Genomic DNA, 22,890 nt, shown 5'->3' on the forward strand with positions numbered 1-22,890 from the left:
AGAATACAATGTGGATCCACCTATCTTCTCACACCCTCTCCTCAGACAATTTCTGAGAGGGATCAAAAATATTAAACCTCCAAGAAGACCCCCTGTACCTGCCTGGGATCTCAACTTTGTGCTGGAAAAACTGGCACTACCTCCTTTTGAACCAGCAGCATCAGCGGATCTACAGTTTCTATCTTGGAAAACTGCTTTCCTTCTGGCAATCACTTCAGCAAGAAGAGTATCTGAGTTACAAGCATTAATGGCAGTGCAGCCTTTTCTTATTTTCCACCAGGACAGGGTGTCACTAAGAACCAATCCTACTTTTATGCCAAAGGTGGTATCTAGGGTATCCTTGAACCAAGCTATTCACTTGCCTACGTTCTTCCCTAATCCACAGAACAGAGGGGAAAAACTTTTGCACACCCTGGATATACACAGACAACTACGCTACTACTTGGACAGAACAAAAACTAGCAGAAAAACTGACCAACTTTTTGTAGCATATGCAACTGGGGTGCAAGGAAGAGCAATTTCTAAACAGACAATTTCAAAATGGATAGGAAATTGCATTCGCTTTTGCTACTCCTTTCATGGAAAGACAGTTCCTGAAAATATCAGGCCTCACTCCACAAGGGCCACGGCCACCACTACAGCCTTCCTACGGGGGGTGGCTACCAAGGACATTTTAGAAGCTGCTACTTGGAGCTCCGTGCATACATTTGCCAAGCATTACAATCTACCTTTATACTCTAGATCCAGGGCAGGGTTTGCAACTGCAGTCCTGCAGGGAATCTTAACTGCACCATCCTTTTCTTAATACCTCCTCCCCCAGATTGGCTATGGTATTCTACCCATATGTTATGACTGCAGATGCATCCTTGAAGGACATAGTACAGTTTTGTACCTACCATAAATGTAGATGTCCGATAGGTATGCATCTGCAGTCAGGATTACCCTCCCTCCTTCCCCTCTGTGGTATTCCTAGGGTGCTTACCCCTCTTTTAGCTAGCTGGGGGAATCTATTATGGTGTATTTGTTTGTTTATACATGTATATAATTTGCAAATGTTTGGAACTTTTCAGCATTTATCCAAATTTAGCCTTCCTAGAGGGCACCTGGCATCTGGGGCAAGAAAAACTGAGGAAAATGGCGCCGGCTGATGCTTTTATACCCCAGACGCTCTGACGTCGGGGAAAGTGCGACATCAGCCGAGGCCAGACCCAGACTTTGGAATCCGGCCGACCGAAGGGCTGCCTGAGGCAGGACAACCCATATGTTATGACTGCAGATGCATACCTATCGGACATCTACATTTATGGTAGGTACAAAACTGTACTTTCTCCCTTCTTTCAGAAATGGCCAGGTGCAATTCCCACAAGCTTCCTCATAGAGATGGTTGCACAAAAACAGCTTTTTTTTTATATACTCTGACATCAATTATTTTCCATCAGCTGCCTTGATGATAAGGTCTTAATTCCTTTTAGGCACCTGTTTGCTGAGCAAGTGGAGCAGGTACTAATGGAGGCAAGAAAGCCTGCTACTAGAAAGTCATATATTAGCAAATGGAAGAGGTTTGCTAGTTGTTGCCAACAACATAACCAGCACCTTATTCTCTGGTTGTACAATATTGGTGTGAGTTACTATCCTATGACGTTTCTTACTCTCTATCAAGGTTCATTTGTCAGCCATTTTAGTATGTCTGCCCATGGATCCTCCTCTTTCAATGCATTCTCATGTCAAAATGTTCCTGAAAGGGATTTTGCATAAGAGGCCACCAAGTAAACAGATGGCCCCTCCTTGAGATTTTAATTTTATTTATTTATTTATTTCACATTTGTTAACCGTGTTAGAAAAGCTAACAGTTGGGCCATTTGAGCCAGCTAATCTGGCTGGCTTGAGGTTCTTATTATGGAAAACAGTTTTACTAACTGTAAGTTGAGTTGCAAGCTTTTTATGGTGAATCAGACCTACCTCATTTTCCATAGGGAGAGGGTGTATTTTAGAACTAATCCTTTTTTATGCCTAAAGTGATGTCCAAGTTTGCTTTAAGCCAAACTGTCCACCTGCTCATTTTCTTTGCTGACTCTAAAAATGAGTGAGAAGGGATATATTTGATGTCAACAACCAGCTCGGTACTATCTTGACAGAACTATATCGCAGATCTTTGGATTAATTGTCTGTTTGTTGTGAAGGTAAGAAGGGACAACCTGTGTCAAAATACACAATTTCCAAATGCTTGTCCAAAGCTATTACCTTTTGTTATACTCACTATAACAAATATATTCCAGGCAGGGTCAAGGCCCTCTCTACCAGTTCTTGGCTTTATCAATGGCATTTTGGAAAGGGTTGGATTCTAGAAATATTCTAGAAGTGGTTACTTGGTCTTCTGAACGTACTTTTACAAAGCACTATAAGCTTAATTCTTTATTTAGGCCAAGATCAAGCTTTGCTAGGACCATTCTCCAGGGGTTTCTGGACTTCTCCAACCTCCCAAATGTAGTTAACTTTGGTAATCTATCTACACAGTTAAGGCTACTGCAGCAGTGATCAGTATGATGAACACAGTACAGTTGTGTCATTTCAGCTTACCATAAATGTAAATATTCAAATGATTGCTGCTGCAGCAGCTGCTCCCTCTGTCCATACCCCTTGTTTTTGGTGTGGGTGGTTTATGCTTGCGTTTGTACTTTTACGGTTTTTTTTTTTTTTTTTGTTCCTATCCTTTCAGGGCTAAGTCTCCATCTTTCTACTAGCAGGAAAGCTCTGAAAGGCTTCATGCCCAAACTTGTCTTCTAGTCAGTTCAGCTTGAGCTGCTTGACAGCTTGGGCTCATGGAATGTGCTCTGAAGCTTTGAAAGCTGACCAGCCATTTTATCCTTGGAAGGATATAACCAATATAATTAAGGCTACAGTGCCAGTGATCATTTGGACATCTGTTGTTGCTTTATTTTCAACTTACACAACTGTACCTTTTTTGGCCTCTTATGGCGTCTTCATGCCAGACTTTGTGAATAAGATTCAGTGGGTTTTCAAATCATTAGGCTCAGCACACTTACTATCTGTCCTTCACAGTTCAGTTCTAATCTTTGTGAAGAAAGAACTCTCTTGGCTGGCCAATCTAGTCCTATTCAACCAGAAGGTCCCTTTCTCTCCTGCTAGTCCGAATACTAACCAGAGACATCTCGGACTTTGTTTGGAGTGCTGTCTCTGTGTGTCAAGGTACAGAAAATTTGGGAACCACAGAACAGGCATAAGCTCATCAACCTGAAAGAGAATATGGCTGTTATAAATGTCTTGAAAGCTCATAGTCCGTTTCGGTCTGCAGCAGCTTAGTGATGACATATCGTGGTGATGTACATAAGCAAATAGGGGAGGGACATGGTCATACCCCTTTTGCAGGCTGACCATTATTGCCTAGGACATAACAATTCAGCACAGCTTATTTCTTTAGGCAACTTCCATCCATTCAGAGCAAAACATTATAGCTGACTCTCTTTCTGAGCAGATCCAAAATGCACTCTCACGAGTGTATGCTACACCCAGGAGGTCATCTTGCATACAGTCCCCCAGTGAGGAGAAATCTATTTTTTGCTGTTCTGAGTAAACAGCTGCACGAATTTTATTCCAGGACATCATGCAACGAGGCCTGGAAGACCGATGCTTTCAGTCCCCTAGATGAAGATGTTTCTTTATGCCTTTCCCCCTTTCCTCTCATTTCCAAAGGCCTTCAAAAGTTATGAAAAACTTGTCAAAGACATTACTGGTGACTCCCTTTTGGCCTGGACAACACACTGTTTTTCCTTGTCATGAGAGTGGCTTGGGGAATATTACCCAAAAGTTCCTTGGAGTGGATTTACTCACACAGAATAGCAGATCTGATTCATCCTAATATTCAAAATTTGAGTCTTAACAGTATGGATGTTGTTTTTTTGTTTTTTGTTTTTTTTATCCCTTATAGGCACTTTTTTCCTGAGACTATGCAACAGGTGTTGGAGGCAAGAAAATCTGTTACTAGGATACTTGTTTATCCAAATAGAAACATTTTCATTTTGATGCCAAAATAAAGGACTTGACCCAGATGAATCCTTCTCTTTCCTCTGTACCAAGTCAAGAAATTTTAAAGTGGGGGGTTGTACGGTATGTCAGGCTACCAAAATGAAAAGGTGTCTTTTGTTGAACTTTTGTTTTAGAAGAAAAAATAGCTTTACTTTCCTTCTGAGCCTACAACCAGCTCTTCTCTAAAGTTTCTGACCTTTAAGATTGCTTTGCTATTAACTTCTAGATGTGTATATTTGTTAAAGGCCTTTGTGTTTTTTCATCCTTTTTTGATCTTTCACAAGGACAGGATGAATCTGTGAACCTGTCTTTCCTTTATACCCAAAGTTGTTTGAGTTTACCCTTAAACTGTTCAGCTCCTTGGTGTCTATCCTGATGCAAAAAACAAGGGGGAAAGGATTTTTCACTGTCTAGATGTTCGTACACAGTTGAGATGTTATTTGGATTAAACTAAAAACTTCAGAAAATCTAATCAACTTGTATGGTAAGAGTGCAAAAAAAGGGAACATGTTTCTTAACAAATCTCTTTATTGGCTTTCCCTCTCCGTTCAGTTCTCTTTTTCCGTGGCAAAAATCCTTCTTTGTGTATGTCAAGGCTCATTCTACTAAAGCAGTCGCCACATCTGGTGCTTTCTGGAAAGGTCTTGATTCTAGATTTATTTTAGACACAACTACTTGGTCCTCAATTCACACATTTAACAGACATTGTAAGCTGGATATTGTTTCCAGAGCCAGAACAGGCTTCACTAGAGCTGTTCTTTTGGGGATTATGGACTCCGGTCCTTCTCCATCCACCCATTCTTCTTGAGTTTTGGCATTCATGCCATATCTAATGGCTACTGCAACACTGATCAAATAAAGAGCAACTCACTATAACAGTAGATGCTCAAATAAATCATTGCTGCAGCACTAATCCCCTTTCACCATCCCCCATTCTCATTGTATTTCTTTCTTGCTCCCTACTAGGTATTATTCCTTCATCTTCTATTCCTTGGCCATGATGGGTTTCCCACTTTCCTCGTCACGCTTTCTCCTAGCACATAAATTTCAAATTTGGACCCTGGTCCTATTACATTGTGAAAGAATAAAGAAAGCTCTGTTTTTTGGTGTCCATCCATCCACAGTCCCCCCTTTTCCCATTTTTGTACCTGGGCTCAGGGTGTCATATCAAAGTGACCATATGGAGCCAGTGTTCACACCACTGGGTGGCTAGCCCTGGCACAGTTGTTCTTCTGTACCACACACACACTCACATTAACGGCCGTTTTAGTGTGTCCAATCCAACTACTTCATGTCTTTGGAATGTGAAAGGAAACAGGAGCACCTGGGGAAAACCCACAAGAATACTAGGAAGACATGTAGGCTCTACACAGAAAACATGCCAGCCAGGAAATGAACTGGAGAGCCTCTTGCTCCCCGGCCACAGTGCTACCTGCTGTGCCATTGTACTGCCCTTTTGGAACCCGTAAGTCTGCTTTTATACCTTGCTTGGATGTACAGTGCATGAGGAAGGAGCCCAAAAGGTTTTGTATGCTGACTGAATATGCCGTGTATGTGTTTGTGCTACTGTAACCATGATCTATTCAAACATCTATTGTTATGGTAAGTTTACTTACACAGCTGTACTTTACTTCCAAGTGTGTTGTCAGAATTTTCTTTCAATCAGTCCATTATATCTCTTGTTTTCATAGCAGGTGGTAAACCCTGGGGGGGGGGGTGCTCAAGCTTTACTTGAAGGAGGTACATGAGTTCAGGACACTGAATAGCTTCACTCACTTGTCTCTCTGCTCTGAAGACTGGAATGCTGGCAGTTGCCAAATAAAACTCTTTCAAACTAAATTGCCATCTGTGCTCTGTTTTTATCTTTTGTTAGCAGGCAGGTGATAACCCACTTTAAAATGCTGCTATCAAAAGCCACTCTCTCAGATGTGTAGCTGCTTCTAGTGCATATTCAAAATGTTTCCATAGCAGGTGTTTCTGCTGCACCAGTTATATTAGTATACACATTTGCCTAACATTATTGCTTGGAATGTAATTCCAAGATTCTGGCCTCTATTGGTATCTTGGTGCTGCTTTAGGACTTTAGCATACAGGCCACAGCTTTTTCAGTTTCTTCCATTATTTTTTTACTGCTTGGGGTTCCCGATTGCAGTGATGCTGGTACACACTGCCAGTTGATTTTTGGTGATACTGTATACTACAGAGACATTGTTAAAGTACAAGTTGATTTATGAGGGAGATCATCTAACTATATACCTATAATCTTGGACTGGCCCTCCATCCACCACTGTTGGAGTTCCTTTTGAGGCGTATCTTTGTACAGTCTTGTAAACAGTGTAGGTGTTATTGCTGCATTTCTTTTTTTCTTGATTTGCTGGTGTGTGTGTGCTGTCTGTGGTTTGGGTCTTCTGGTAGGCTGTGAGTCTGAATGTGCTGTCCTAGTGAGTTTTGTAATATCACAAAACACAATAACAGAACTTGCCTGGAAAGTGATAGCTTCCCAAAAAAAATTTGTGTGGTGGCTAAACCTAATTTGTTAGACCCATCAAGGAGGGTTTCCTCATAAACTAACAAATACAGTAAGAATGTATGCATTTCTTCCATTATTGCATCACAGTACTTTCCATTTTTGAATCATGCCCAGAAACTGGTTTTACAGTTTTAGTTCCTATAGTGGAAAAAATGTTTGTAAAATTCTACTTTGATTTTATAAAGGTCTGCTTTTTTGTAACGTGAAAAGCACAATGTTTCCCTTTTCCTGTAAGACTTTCCCTTTGCTGTCTGGTTGTCCGTAACTTTAAAGACGACCAGTGGTATTTGCCTATATGTTTCTTTTTGGTACAGATGGTTCTGCATCATCAAATGTCCTCTGTTTTGCTACCACAGGTAACTGTATCAACCACAGACCGACGAAACAATCAACTTGTTTTCAAGGTGAACTTGTTGGAAATGGATGACAAAATTTTGGTGGACTTCAGACTCTCAAAGGTGAGGGGAGTGTCTGGTTTTATTTTGTCTTGTATGCAGTACTTTCCAAGATGTCATATGAATGTGGTAGGGTAGAGTAAGAATGATCTTCTTACAAAATTGTCTTGGACTTTTAAGTACTGTTGGTCGGTAAAATATTTTATCTGTATTGCAGGCCTTAGGATTTCCATATGAATTTATAGTTATTAGAAAACCTTGATGTTGACTCCAAGGTAGCATTAAAATATATCTGTGTTTATCTCTGAGTTTGCCTTTTTTTTACTTAACTGGGGTACCAGATAGGGCTGTACTTCTGTTGCCTTTATTAGATTTGTACCTAGTGCCCCTAGTAAGATTTATAAGAGCCTGTGTCTTCTCAAGTTATAGTAGACTATCTGGGGCATTTGTAGTAACTTTGTTTTGGTGGATGACTGTCTACCTTGAATACACCGGCTGTTGTACAGTGAAGTTGTCTGAAGTGTTAGATTACTACAGTATGGTATCTGGTTAAACAAACTAAGATGCATGGTCTGAATTTGCATTTTGTCTCTACAGAAGACTTTGCTTGTAGGTTTCCACATGTGTGGGGTCGAAGGTTTCTTGGAGTATTGCTGGCTCCATCTTCTGCGGCAGTTGTTTAGCCACTTAATGTAGAGGTATTAAAGATATGCAAGGGTACCTAGCTGGCAGGAAAACTTTTTTCGTAGATGTAGCTCAGAATATGTTTGGTGCGGAGATATATAAATTGCCTTTAGTTTTGTATAATTTTCATGCAGTGACAAGCTGCCAAGAGCATTTTAGGATTCTCTAAAGTTCCATTTTGCCTTTCCACCATTCCTCCTTTCCTCTAGAAAGAGGAAAAGCCTTGTGTTGCATGGACAAAGTGCTCTTAAATTTTACACTGGGGTTACCCAGACCGTAACCATTTATTTTTACGCTGCCACAAATATTTTATCTTTATTCAGATGTACACGAAGATCCTGCTGCTGGTAAAAAAAAACTTGTAGGAACTAGTCACTGTTCTAGAACAGTTCTTTTTGATAGTATGTGGGCTAAGAACAAAGAGATACTGTCTGAGTTTGGCATATTGGACTTGGTGGAGAAGCTATGTTTGGAGAGTTTTTATCATTGGGACCACAAACTGAGAGCTTTGTTGATATCCCTGCCCTGTCTTATAATTTGGGAACATGTAACTGAGGCCAGTACTTGTTCACTGGGAGCTGTACAGTTTATTTTTTGTTAATATGGATAGAAGGGCATCAGCTAGTCATTAAGTCGAAGACATGAAAATGGCTGACCATAGCAGTAAAAAAAGACGTGATTAATGTCTTTTTGGTGAACTCAAGCTTTGGGGTGGATAAATAGGTCTCACCTGGGAAACAAAATTTATAAGGAAACTTTGAAGCTTTGTAGACAATTTTTTTTAACCCTGTGCTTTGCTGTTTGCCAGTCATCATTGCCATCCAGACCAGTCAACACATTCCTTGTCCCATCACCAGAGCAACCAGCATGAGCCATCATGTAGGAAACATCAAGGTGGTTTTGAGATTTTTTACATTTGGTCTTCACAAATGCACACACACACACACACACACACACACACACACACACACACACACACACACACACCAGTGGGTGGAGTATGCAATGGGTTTTAGCACTGCACCATCCCTCACTTCTGTAAGGGGCTGTTGCTGGTAGGACCGCCCTGCCCAACCCATAGGTGACAACGTATGGTTGCTTTCTCTGCCTCCGCCAGGGAAATCACCCAGCAAGCATATTCCCCTGAGTGCAGACCGCCGATCCTCTCTGCCTGTACTGTCAACTGCCCAAGCAGCTGTTTGAGCTCAGATCACATGGCTTCATCCCTGTTACACCACTGGCACAGGGAAAACAACAGGTAGTTGAGAGATGCATAGGCCTGGAAAGATACTTTACATCTCTAGACTCATGAGAAGTCTTGATGTAAACTTTGCCAGTTGCCACAGAATTCTACTAAGTCGATGTGCTTTTGGATCTTTAGGTGGAGGTTCTTGCCCAAATAAGTTTTTTGCCCCATGTAGAATGAACTGTACTTCATAAATACTTTTCACAACTGTTGGAGGTATAGCTTGGGAGTAAGGGCCATGGATCCACATCCTTTGCGACTGCAGTGGCTTGGAGATTAAAAGGGCCATAACAAGATACCTTTAGTAGGCTCTTGCCTCAGGGATTGTGTTGAACCCATCAATGTTCCTACTGGGATTTTGACAGTGAAAGGGTTGGTATAAACATGAACTGGCAGGTTTTTTTTTTTTTTTTTTTGCTGTTGATGTAAGTGGCTCAAAGAAAATGTTGGATAAGAGAAGGAAATCCTAGATTTCTGCCAGAATCAGTAATAGACGTGTAATGAAAGTGCAGAGATATTACTACTAGAAATAGGCCATCACATCTTAGTAGAGCCCTCTGATTTAGTGGTGGTCATTGTAGTTTTCTTATTTCTTCCCTGCTTTGTGATAGCAGCATGGCTGCTGTCAGGAGAAATACTTAATTGCTGCTGGCAAGATTACACAGCAGAATGAGTTGGTCAGTTTTAAGCTGCTACCAAGGGTCTTTTTTGAGTGTTATGCTGCTTGTTTTTTCTTTTAATGGAACTCTGTATAGAATGAATTAAATAATGATGAAATTGACCTTTCTGGCCCCAAGTATTGTATCTACTTTGACACACTATCATTTGTTTTCGATTTCTTAATGAGTGATTTAAGTGGTTCTGTAATAGTCATTTGCAAGCCGCTTTTGATACTGTTTATATACATTTTTTTCACCATGTTAGAATGCTGATCCTTGTTGAATTGTTTCAGGTTGAGCCCTGGGAAAAATAAAGATACAGTTATTACTCATTTTGTATGGCTGGTTTGCATGTGAATACGTTGTTGTTGTCTTTCGGCTTTTCCCGGTTAGGGGTCGCCACAGTGGAACTCCGGTCCGCTAATGATTGGCAGTAGATTTTCACGAACGTCGAAGTGCCAGCTCAACGTTCAACCTTCAACGAAGGCACACCCATTTACGCATGTCTTTCGAACGCACACCCAACCGCGGGGAGGACATGCAGACTCCACACAGAAGGCACTCCCCGCACTTCAGCCGAGAATCGAACGGGAGAAACTCTTGCTGTGAGGCAACAATGCTACCGCTGCACCACCGCGGAAGGTGCCTGTGAATATGTATGTATGTTGTTGTGTCTTTCGGCTTTTCCCGGTTAGGGGTCGCCACAGCGGAACTCCAGTCCGCTAATGATTGGCAGTAGATTTTTACGTGCAGAGTTGCCGATCCTGATGCACAACCTTCAACGAAGGTACGCCCATTCACACATGTCTCCACACAGAAGATACTCTAGCTGAGAATCGAACAGGACATCTTGCTGTGAGGCGACAATGCTACCGCAGCACCACCACGCTGCATTAAAGGCCCCTACATTAGTAAATTTTACACGCAAACATTATTTAACATTTGTTTACTGGGTTAGTCCGAATGGATAGCTGGTGTCCATTTTCAGCGGCGGCCTGGGGAGAAAAACTCCATACAATTTTAAAAAAAACTCCATACAACAGTAAAAAAAAAAAAAATACACAGTAATCAGAAAATAGCAATCACTTAATTATAACAGTAATAACATTAAAAGTGCCAATTGAAAAAAGTAATCTGCAGTTGGAAAAACATCAAAAAGTAAACATAGGAATCAAAGCAGTTTACAGTGAATCAACAATTGACACAGTAACGGCCCTTAGTACATGGAAGTTTGTGTGTATGTATATGTGTATGTATGTATGTGTGTGTTGTGTATGTATATATATTTATATATATGTGTGTGTGTAAAGACTTTTTAAACTTTAGCTGTTTGGAGCAAGTACAACAGATTTATCAGGTTTGTACTTTGTGCTGTACATCATAAACTTGTCAGAATGTCTTCTACATATGAGTTGTCGTATTACTAGCTTTGCTCATGTTGCTAAGAGTGGCTTAACTTCAGTCTGTGCAGGGCTTTTCAGGGGAAGTTTGCTTGTTCCTGCGAATTTTAACAGTCCCATGATGGAGTGAAATTCTGTAGGTAGGGATGTTTTGCTAACTTAAGTATGTTTGTTTTTTATATAGTTTATGGATTTACAGTTGTTGGTTTACCATTCAAGGTCTTGGAGGCCTTGCAAATTAGTTGATTACATCGTGATCTAGATTTGGCATTTTTATTGTCTGTTGTGTTCAGAAAGAAATCAGGCATGATCTGGTATGTGGAGATTTATCTCTGTCAAGTCAGTAGGACTGAAATCAGAGGTTTTCATTTGGCTCAGTCTCTGAAACTCTTTCAAGCTATTAGCCCTTCTTTTCCCTTTACCCACAATGCTGTGCAAGCTAGTATTTTTATCCATCTCTCTCTTGCAGCTTATCTTTCTCGCATTAGTGCTAAAACTGCCTTAGGGCTGCTTCATTTTTAAGAGGCTTATTTTATGTCGGAAAATCTTTAATTGTGTCTTCATATTTCATTTAAACATCATTGATCTGACCTTATCCACTGAAACAAAAGAAAATCTAATTTCCTGCTGTTTGCGGCAGTCGGCTTCTTGGCAGTCTTGTCCCCAGTGTTTGTTTGAACTCTATCATTTGCTTATATTGATACTTTTATTGGTCATTCAGGTATTCTTTTGCCCGAGTATTACCGTAGATTTATGTGTTTAAAGAGAGTTATATTGGATTTGATATTGGCTTTTCTGTCTGACTCAACAGATGGTTTATTGGATCCGACCTTTGAGCCTTTTTCCAGCAAGCACTTCTCTGAAACAAATCTGCCAAGAAGTCTAAGACAGATGGTAAAGGTGCTGAAAAGGGTCTAAAGCTTTAGAGAAAGCCCAGATAGCAAAATCCTTCCATTTACTTATGTAAACCATTCTAGTGGTAGGTTTCTGTGATGAAGACAAAATATGTATAACTGAAGTAGAAAGCCATCATTAAAACTGGAGGAACCATGCAGTCAGTTTCAAGGTTTTTGTCTTGGTGCAGCTGAGTGGATAGATGTAGTAAAAAGTTTGGACATAGATCCAGCACCCAGGGAGTGTGTTTCAGATGATGCCAGATAAAAGGAAACCATACCTGCTGGGGTCAAAAGGGCATAGTGAGAGTCATCATTGCCTTGCACCTCATGACCTTCTGAAGAAACTATATAGGGCTTTTAATGTTGTCCCTTAGACTAATTAGGTATCTAAATGCACAAAAAAGAAATCCTGTACTTATTAGTACTTATTAGTATTAAGTTTTTAGTTTTTTGTTGTTGTTTGCTGGGGAGAAAAGCCGAAAGAGAAAAACTCCCGAAAAACATATACAGGTTAACAAGAAGAGATTTAACTGTACTGCAGGTTACCTACACTGTATAAGGACAAAATATCCCTCTAAGAAACAAATTACAAACCAGAAAAAGCACTTGTCTAACACTTGGGCAGAGAGTCCTTGCAATCGCATCTTGACAGAACAGGTGACAAACAAGATCTGAGGTATTTGGGAAAAGAAGGAATTATGGGTAGTGAAAGAGTCTGCGACTTGGATCCAAGATCTTGAAAAAATGGTGCTTAGTTTAGATCTGATCAGGTCCAATAAACCCATCTGTTGAGCTAGATGAAACAACACAGCACAGATCTAGCCATATGCTAAGTACATAACTTTTCATCTGATGTCAGTTTCATTCTTCCTTAACAGATGGATTTGGGTCTGAGCCTCTGATCTGACTCGGCCATTACTAAAGCTTGTGGTAACCAAAAAGTTTTCAAGCTTCTCCTTTACCCATGTTGCACCAACCCTGAGCTACCCCAGATCTCGTTTGAAGCTTTTTGCGAAAAATGTGGTTGGCCTAGCTCTCGAGCCGTTACAGATAAGTGATGGATGTTCTTCGTGTTTCACTGTTGCAGTCATCACACTTGGGTTATCTGCTGCAGGAAGCCCTTAGTCAGCCCAAATACCAGAGACTTGGGATTTCTGCGTCGAATGCTGTCGCCTTTTCCATGACGTCAGGTCATCAAGGGTATAAAACATGCAGCCGACGCCATTACATCAGCTTTTCTTGCCGCGCGGGAGCCTAAAGCAGAAGCAGTTCGCAAGTGCCGGTCGGCCACTATCTGAAATTTTAATTTTTCAAGTTTCAAACCTGAAGTCTTCTAAAGCTAAGTACCCCGTTGGGGATCCTTTTTTCTTGCTCTAACCGATTTCAGAAAAAGTTGTTGTCTCGCCTGTGGAAAGCAAATACCTCACAGAGATTCATTCTTACCGCGTCACCTGTTTAGGCCGAGACCACGACGTCTCTCGCTGCTGGTATTTTGCCTTGTTCAACGCTCGAACTATTCATCGTCGGGCTATTTGTCGCTAAATTTTTTCGCTCTCGTTCTCCATATTCCGATATGGCTTTGATAAGCCATCCGACTACCCATCTTCCGAATAAATGCAAGGATATAGATGGAGACAGACCGCATAGGTCCAAAACTGCAGACGATGCTTCCATTAAGCTAGTCGCCAGTCCGCCGGTACTCAAGCGCTTTTGCAGCCCCTGTTACCCGCCTCTACTGAGACCCATTCAGAGTCCAGTATGCCGCGAGTTGCTTCTTCGTCTATGGAACCTGCGGATGTCTCTACCTTGGATGGGTCCGGAGCTGCTGTGCAGGCACTGGCTTCTGAGGGTGTATTCAGACTTTCCAGTGTTTGTATTAAACAAACTACTTCGAATTTCTCAGGCTCAGAGTTCACACTATGCCTAGGAAACAGACGACCAAAGCGCATTGTCAAGCTCCCATGCCACAGAAGCAAATACTTAGAATGGCTGAAGTTCTTATTACTTTAATTAGGGGAAGCCAGCCTTCCCCCTCTAAAAGAGAGAGAATTAATTTTCCTTCTGATTCTACAGACAGAGTCAGATGACTCTGACCCCTGTGATTAGCAGGGCATACCCTTATCTACCTATGAGGATTCAGATGCAGAGGATTCCATTCCCTCTGCCCCCCCCCCCCCCGAGGACTTTTCTTTCGGTGAAACCTTGCATACCCTAAGAGAGCATTTCCGCTGGGAATGCCAGGACGACCCACAGTCCAAAAAGATACTCTGGGAATTTTTAGACTTGCCTCAGCATAGGCCTCTAGCTATACCCCCTGTCCTGGATATTGTAGATGATGTCTTCAGGAATCCATTCTTACCCCCGATATTTTACCACCAACTCCTAGAAAGCCTGACAGGTACTACAGAGTTACCTGACTCTCACAAATTTCTCTTAAAAATCCCACTGTGGATCCAGAGACCATTTCCCAGTGACCTAAAGGTATTAAGGCTACTACAGCCAAAAACACTACCCCTTTGGACAGGGACTCTAGGGCTTTAGACAGATGGGGTAAGAAGGTATATACCTTTGCAACTCTTGCCATCAGGGCTTTAAATTGCCAGTTTCACATGTTGAAGTACCAGCAGCATATTATGGAACAAATTAAACAAAGCATTTTGTTGATTCCTGATTGTGCAGAAAATAAAGACTTACAAGACTTAATGCATTCTGCAAACCAAGTTGGTAAACATACTTTGCAGTGTGATTTTGATACCTTAGAAGCATCTTGCAGGGCTGATGCCACTGGGTCTGCTCTGAGAAGGCATGCTTGGCTGGAGGAACAAATCTTACCAGACCATGTCAAAGCAAAATGACAAGATGCTCCATTAAACCAAGAATGTTTGTTTGGCTCAAAAGCAGAAGTTGTTCTTAAAAAAGATGGAGGAAAAATCTAAATCTTTGCAAACTGTCTAAGATTTCTTACAGGTACAGCCACCTAGATTCAGTAGGTATTGGCCTTCAAAAAACTGGTCCTTTCCAATCCCTCCCAGACCTCAGTCCAAACCCAGGGGCAATAGACCACAAAGACTACAGTCCCAGGGTATGCACATATCTGAACAATGGAGTGCTCCCTCCTCAAAAATAGGGAGTGGCAAGCCACCCCCTTATGGAAAAAGTTCACAATGACTTGTCCTTCATCCTTCCCAGCCATTCCCAAGTACTTGCACCCCTAGGAGGAAAACTCGCCCTGCATGCAAAAAACTGGGAATATACTACCCAGGACCGATGGATCTTAAACATTGTATCCCAGGGATACAGATTCTACTTCCACTCACTGCCAACCCCAAGCAGATTGCCAGACCTTCCTCCAAACAAGTGGACAGAGGCCCAAAAGCAAGTACTTTCTCTTCTCAGTATCAGGGCTATTCAACCTGTTCCAACAGAGCAAAGGGACAGGGTTTCTACTCCAAACTGTTCCTGGTGCCCAGAAAAGAGAACTCTTGGTGCCCTATTCTAGATCTGTTAACTCTCAACACCTTCCTGGTGGTACCAAAATTCAAAATGCTTACATTCCAGCAGCTGCTTCCTATGCTAGCCAAGGACTCCTGGCTAGTCACCCTTTGAGTCACTTAAAAGAAGCTTATCTGCACATCCCCATAAGGAAATCTTGCAGGAAATATCTGTTTCAGGACAGGCTCTATGCACTCAGTTCTCTGCATTTCCCAGGGTATTCACAAAGTGGCTGGCTCCAGCCATTGCATACACAGGCAGAGAAATATTCAAATTTACCCATAATTGGGCGATTGTACTGCGGTGGTGGTGCTTCGGTAGCATCGCCTCACAGTTAGACGTTGCCCGTTCGATTTTCAGTTAGAGCGTCTTCTGTGTGGCGACATGCGTGAATGGGTGTTCCTTCGTTGAAGGTTGTGTATTAGGCCCGGCAGGCCAGCACGTAAAACTCTACTGCCAATCATTAGCGGACCAGAGTTACGCTGTGGCGATCCCTAACCGGGAAAAGCCGAAAGACGCAAACAAAACCCATAATTGGGCGATTGCCTGATTCAGGCAGACAGTCAGGAATTGCTACTTCAGCACCTGAAGTTTGTAAAGATACTCCTAACTTCTTTGGGCTATACCATCAACGAAAAGAAATCACATCTGATACCCAGCCAAAAGATTGTATTCCTGGGAGCAAGCTTGAACACAACTTCCCAGATGGCATTCCTTACTCCAGAAAAGCAGGTTTATTTCATAGTTTCATAGTATAGTACTAGGCTATCTGCCCTGTGGCATTTGTAAGCCTAGCCATAGTGATGTGGCTTTTGCCACCCCATGAAATGGTACAAAAAATGTACAGAATAAATTTAGAATACTGTGCCTCTGTCTAGTAGTGACACAGTGAAGGTCTTATATAATATAGAATTAGTTTACTGTGCCCCTGTCTAGCAGTGACACAGATGTGACCCCTGGGGTAAACTTACGATCTCCCATCCACTCATCAAGATTTCTCTTGAAGAGAGTCTGTGAGGGCTCTGCCTAATCTGAACTGGGATCTTGTTCCAAAGCATGGGAAGCCTCTGGGTTATGAATCTATCCCTCCAGCATGTCCTATTCATACTTGTGCCGAGGTTTAAGTCTTTAGCACTCGTGGTCCTGATGGATTTGGATTTTTTGTGGTGGAGCATGTCCATCAGATCCTGATTGGACATGGCCTTGTACGTCAGGCAGAGATCACCTCTGAGCAGGCGGTATGCTACTGAATAGAGCTGAAGTTTCTTTAGTCTGGCAGAATAAGACATATGTTGGAGACCCTTGATCCTCTTGGTGAGGTACTTTTGTGGTCTCTCCAGCTGTTGCAAATGCTGGGTGAGGTACATACCAAATGGGGCATTGTACTCAATCATGGGTCTGATGAGGGAGGAATATAGGGGTACAATGACATCCTTGGATCTGGATGTGAATCCCTTCATGATGAGGTGTGCAAGGTAGAATGTTTTTCTAACCACTTTGGCAACGTGGGTGTCAAATGAGAGGTTGCTGTCGACTTGGGTCCCTAGGTCTCTGATTACTTTTTCCGTACTCAGTGGGTTACTGTCTATGTGATAATTTGTGGGTACTTTGTTTTTCCCAAAGGGGATGACTATACATTTTTTGGCATTTAGTTTAAGGCCGTGACTCCGGCACCACTTGTCCATTTCTGTGAGGCCTTTTTGTAGGATGTGTGTGTCTGCTGGTATATCGACTATGGCGCCTAGTTTGCAGTCATCTGCGAACTTTGTCAGCCACAGCCCTCCCATGTTTGCTTTAACATCAGAGAAATAAATGCCGAACAAGAGGGGTCCCAGGACAGATCCCTGTGGGACACCACTTGTGGATGGCTTTGAGTCTGACATTGCTCCAGCGATTTTAACTTTATGGGTTCTGTCCTTTAGCCAGTTTGCAACCCATCTAGTGACATAAGGGTTTACTTTTAAGCTGTTGAGCTTATCTATGATGCCTGAGTGGGGTATTGTGTCAAAGGCCTTAGTCAAGTCCAGGTATGCTGTATGGACTGCTTTGCCCTCATCAATGGCTCTAGTGACTGTTTCAAAAAAAGTCAACCAGGTTTAAAAGGCAGGATCTGCCCTTTACAAAGCCGAACTGGGTGGGGTCAAGTGTCTGTAGGTCCCCTGTGTCTCTGTTTATGAGTTCCATAATGATTCTTTCCATAGCTTTGCAGACCAGGCTGGTTAAGCTTATGGGGCGGTAGTTTCCAGGGTCTGTAGAGGCACCCCCCTTGTGGAGTGGGACCACTGTTGCTGTACGCCAGTGTTCAGGTACATATCCCGAAGTAAGGCTAAGGTTAAATAGCATTTATAGCTTCCTTCTTTTGTTATACAATTTGTTTATGGCTGAGGTCCACCAGACAGGACGCTTACCTTTGGTGGAGAGGGACTTGGATTTGTTTGGGATTTTGCTCTGATGTGTATGGACACTCACCTTCCCTTTGTGGTTCGGCCTGGGTTTTGGGGTCGAAAAGCATGATACGAGGTATAGCCTGGTAGCGCTGGGGTGCTCTCAGGAGCCTTGAACCAGGTTTCAGTTACTGCACAGACCTCGATGTTCTTCATGATGAGGAGTGCATCAAGTGCCTGCATCTTGAGATTTAGACTTCTGGCGTTGAGCAGCATTACCCTTAGTTTTTTTCCATTTTTGTTTTCTAAGGCGGTGGGTTTGTCTTTTGAGCCTTGCCTAAAAAAGGCACTATAGGGGTGGTAAGAGCCTTAACCAATATCCGGAAGCCCAGTGGTGACAGGTGTAAGCCATCCCTTGCGAAGCAGCGTGGCTTGTCCAACATGTCATCCCAGGCAGACAGACATTGGATCCCCTTAGAATGACACCAGTACTTGAGCCAGTTGTTAAAGCTGATCATCTTGTCTTTGTATTGTGGTATCATTCTTGGTGAGGGCAAGATGCTGCTCAGGGTCAGGGTCATACCAGCCTGGGCTACATAATCGGAGAGCTCCTCTATGTCTCTTTTCATGTAGTCCAGGGAGGCACGTCTCGGGTCATTCACACCATCATGGACAATGACGGAGTCATATTTGTACTTGCTTTGGAGTGACTTGGGTGCATGTGTTATGTGGCGGATCCTAGCTCCCGACAGACAGCTCACAGTCACCTTCTCCTTGTTCAGCTTGGTCAGCGGGACATCAGTGTGTCTGACTATAGAGTCACCTATTACTAGTGTATCAAGCAAGGTGTTTGGCCTTAAGGGCTGTGATTGGTTGACACACTGATTTATTGAAGTATGTGTTGCATGTGTTTTGTTTTGAGGTGGTGGATTTTTGGATGTCTGCTTTGGGAGCCTCTGTTGTTTTGGTAAGTTTTTTATTAGAGCCTCCGAGTATGTCTTTGTGTTTTTATGTGTTTGGTTTGCAGTTGTGGTAGGTCTATGTGGGACTGGGATTGTTGTGTGTGTGTGGTTGCCATCTCCTCCTGTCTGGTCATGCCAGCCCTGAGTTGAGAGAGTTCAGCCTCCAGTTTGGCTATATAGTTGCATCTCTCACATGTATTTGTGTTTGTTGGGAGGAGGAGAGGGTTGTCTGTGTACATGAGACAATTGTAGCATTGTCTCAAGATACCCAGATTGACCAGCTGAATTGGAGACAGCGCCAGTAATCTACCACTCGACATGCTAGAACAGTATAAGGGAGGGCTGTACCTTTAAGGGAAATGGATATTCACAGGGGTGGTAAGTAGATGTAGTGCTTTACTTAGTACGAGAGTGCTTACTTAGTACAGAAGTATTGAGAACAAGTGCTAGGCTTATAATATAGTGAGTAGTCTGGTTATACTAAGAGTAGAGCTTCCTTAAGGGAAAATTTGAAGAGCAGAAAAAGTTTAACTGGCGCTGCACTATGCGCACAACCGCACAAAGCCGTGCAAACGCGGATTTTAAACAGTGAACTACAGAAGAGCTAGAAATGGTCCTAAACAACCAATTACTACAGCTCTTGTGCTGAGGTCACTTCCTACAGGGACAGGTAGGCTGCTCAAGGCTCCCCACTCCATTTGACAAATTACTTCAAACTACTGGCCACCCAAACCCAGCTGTCTGCAAGAAAAATACTGCAAACCCTGGGGTTCATGGCCTCATGCATTCTCCTAATTCCATATGCAAGATTGCATATGAGGAAACTTCAGTGGTACTTAAAAAGTCTCTGGTGTCAACATTCTCAGGACCTGGAAACAGTGATTCCTATCATTCTTTGGCTAAGGACAGAGTTCCTTTGGTGGGCAGAGGCTTGCAACCACAACAGGGGACTCCCTTTCACTCAACCTCCTGCCTCCCAAACCCTGACAACAGACTCATCAGACTATGCTTGGGGGGCTCATATGGCAGGCAAATGGAGCCCAGGACAAATTCACCTGCATGTCAATTAAAAAGAAATGTTAGCTGTACAGAATGCACTGACAGCCTTCAAATTCCTTATCTTGCCAGGACAACTCTTAATAAAAACAGACAACACCACAGTTATGTGGTACATAAACAAGCAGGGGGGGGGACTCATTCCTTCCCACTCTGCAGGTTAGCCATGGCTCTGTGGAACACAGCCTTGAGCAATCAAGTGCACCTGCAAGCACAATTCCTGCCAGGCAAACAAAATTCACTGGCAGATGACTTGGGCAGAAATCTAATGGACCCACACGAGTGGAAACTGGAACCCAACTCATTCAAACTTCTAATACACAGGTGGGGGACACCAGAGGTGGACCTCTTTGCTTCCCCCCAAAACCATCAACTGAGCATATTTTGCACCAGAACTCCCCACAGCCAAGCATGGAAAGTGGATGGCCCTATCCTTTACATGGGAAAACCTCTCAATCTATGCATTTCCCCCTCTGCTCTGCCTTTCAAAAGTACTACTCAAGATCAAACAGGACAGGCCAAGGACAATCCTTATTGCACCAGACTGGCCACGCCAGCACTGGTACCCACTCCTACGCAGTCTGGCAGCAGTGCCACCCTGGCACCTATATCAGACCCCCCTCTCTGCTGTCCCAGCAGGAGGGACAGATTTTGCATCCTCAGCTGCAAACCCTGAACCTGGCAGCCTGGCTTATTCCCTGAATACATCACCAGCAACCCTCAGCAAATAGGTGCTGGATGTTATCCTTGAGGCCAGAAGGCCTAGTACTAGGAAATCCTATTCAGAAAAGTAGAAAAGATACAGTTCTTGGAGCCAGTCTCAAGGAAAGGACACAGCCATGCCCACCTTACCTCAAATCCTAGATTATCTAGCAGAGCTGCTCCACAAAGGTATCCTTCTCATCAATTAAGATTCATGCCTCTGCCATCTCAGCTCATTACAATACTGAGCCACCCCTCTTCTCTCATCCTCTGATCAAACAGTTCCTGAGAGGAGCTAACAATTTAAGACCCCCAAGGAGAGCTCCTTTGTACTAGAGAAGTTCACGCTCCCCCCCTTTTGAGCCTTCTGCTACAGCAGAGTTAAAATACCTCTCTTGGAAAACAGCCTTACATCTAGCCATCACTTCAGCAAGAAGAGTGTCCGAGTTACAGGCCCTTATGGTTGTGGAACCCTTCATTATCTTCCATGCGGACAGGATTTCCCTCAGGACTAATCCATCATTTATGCTCAAGGTGGTAGTGTGGTTTTAAACCAATCCATCCATTTATCAACCTTTTTTCCTAATCCTCAGAATAAAGGGGAAAAGATCCTGCACTCCTTGGACGTGCACTGACCGCTCAGGTTCTACCTTGACAGGACTAAACCTTTCAGAAAATCTGACCAGCTGCTAGTCAGCTTTGCTACAGGGGCAGAGGGCAAGGCCATTTCAAAGCAAACCATTTCTAAATGGATAGCACACTGCATCCATTTCTGCTACAAACACCATGGAAAACCTACCCCATAGGGGATCAGACCTCATTCCACTAGGGCTACCTCAGCCTCTACAGCATTTCTCAGGGGACTCCCCTACCAGGGACATTCTAGGAGCTGCAACCTGGAGTTCTGTAACACACCTTCACCAAGCATTACCACTTGTCTATTTTTTCTAAATCCAGAGCAGGATTTGCCATAACAGTCTTACAAGGCCTGCTAGCCAGCCCTATTACTTGACTGCCTCCACCCTTCCGCAACTTTGGGAATCAACCCAAGTGTGATGACTGCAACAGTGAAACACGAAGAACGTAGTACAGTTGTGTACACTTAGCATAAATGTAGATGTTCGTGTGTATTCACTGTTGCAGTCCTGGTTACCCTCCCTCCAGCCCCCTGTCTTTTCTATACTTTGTGCCTATCCTCTTTTTTGGCCATGTCTTATGTCAGTGGTATTTACTTTTTACTGGAGGTGTTCCACACCATGTGATTGCTTCCTATTTTGTGGGGCCCCTGACATCTGGGGTAAGAAAAACTGATGTAATAGCGTTGGCTGCCTGTTTTATACCCCTGATGTCATGGAAGAGGCGACAGCATCTGACGCAGAAATCCCAAGATTCTCGTATTCGGGCTGACTGAGGGCTACCTGCAGGCAGATAACCCAAGTGTGATGACTGCGACAGTGAATACACTCAAACATCTACATTTATGGTAAGTGTATACAACTATACTTTTCTTTTAAAAAATCTTAACATTTTTTATATTTTCTTTTTTTCCCTCATCCTTTACTCAAACAAAATCATTTTCTTCTGTTAGCATACTTGATAATTTTTCTTTCACGTTATCTATCGTAAAGTATTTATACTTGAATTACTATATTTAGTAATTTTCTTTCCGCAGAAAAAAAATGTAAAACAAGGTGGCTAAAAGTTGGTTCTTCACAAAGTACAGAATCCAACAAAGAGACGTCAAGCTGACTAACACAGCTAAAATGGTATATTTATTAAAATAAAGAGAGAGATGAGTGCTTTCACACACTATGGAGCTTCTTCATATCTACATACAAAGTCTCAAAGCCATATATTAAAAAAAAAAAAAAAAGTAACCAGTGAGGCTCAAAGTCCTCATGACATCTAATGGAACGCCCTCTGTGCTTTCAAAGCAGGTTTTAAAGGTACAGAACCATTACGCCCTGGAAACTTATCTGCTTGCAGGGTTTCTATCCATTTCATCTTTGCAACCTCAATGACATTCACTATATCTCCACCTCTTGGATTGTCAACAGTCAGCTGTAGTAGCACCATAAATTCAAAAACATGGCCAGGTTGTCCTACAATATGTTTAGTAAGCACATTCTGTAGATTCATAATGCGTATAATGCTAAGATGTTTCAGAATGCATTGCTTAAGCATACAGTTCACTTTTCCCTACATAAAAATGAGTGCACATTTTACACATTGCAACATATACTAAATTGGAGCTTTTACAATGAGTATATATTTTAGGCTCATATTTGATACCAAAATTGGATGTACAAAATAATTTCGTTTCGTTATCAAGGCACATGCCTTACAAGATATAGAAGGAAAAGTCCCTCTTCTATCAGACCTTAAATCTGTTTTCATTCTAGGGCCATAGCACAATTGTCTATTCAAGGATAGGCTATTC

The 22,890-nt window shown here is 42.6% G+C and overlaps 1 protein-coding gene across 1 annotated transcript in view; it reads left to right on the top strand.

The window, feature by feature from the left end:
- Positions 1 to 22,890, top strand: part of CHEK1 (checkpoint kinase 1) — a 416,400-nt gene that overhangs the window by 316,399 nt on the left and 77,111 nt on the right. Inside the window, exon 12 of the mRNA XM_044080846.1 lies at positions 6,931 to 7,032. Within this exon, the coding sequence (XP_043936781.1) occupies positions 6,931 to 7,032 (102 nt within the window). The remainder of the gene's footprint in view (positions 1 to 6,930; positions 7,033 to 22,890) is intronic.

This window comes from Protopterus annectens, chromosome 8.part0, assembly GCF_019279795.1.
Source record: "Protopterus annectens isolate FY-2018-M chromosome 8.part0, PAN1.0, whole genome shotgun sequence".
Classification (NCBI taxonomy): Eukaryota; Metazoa; Chordata; order Ceratodontiformes; family Protopteridae; genus Protopterus; species Protopterus annectens.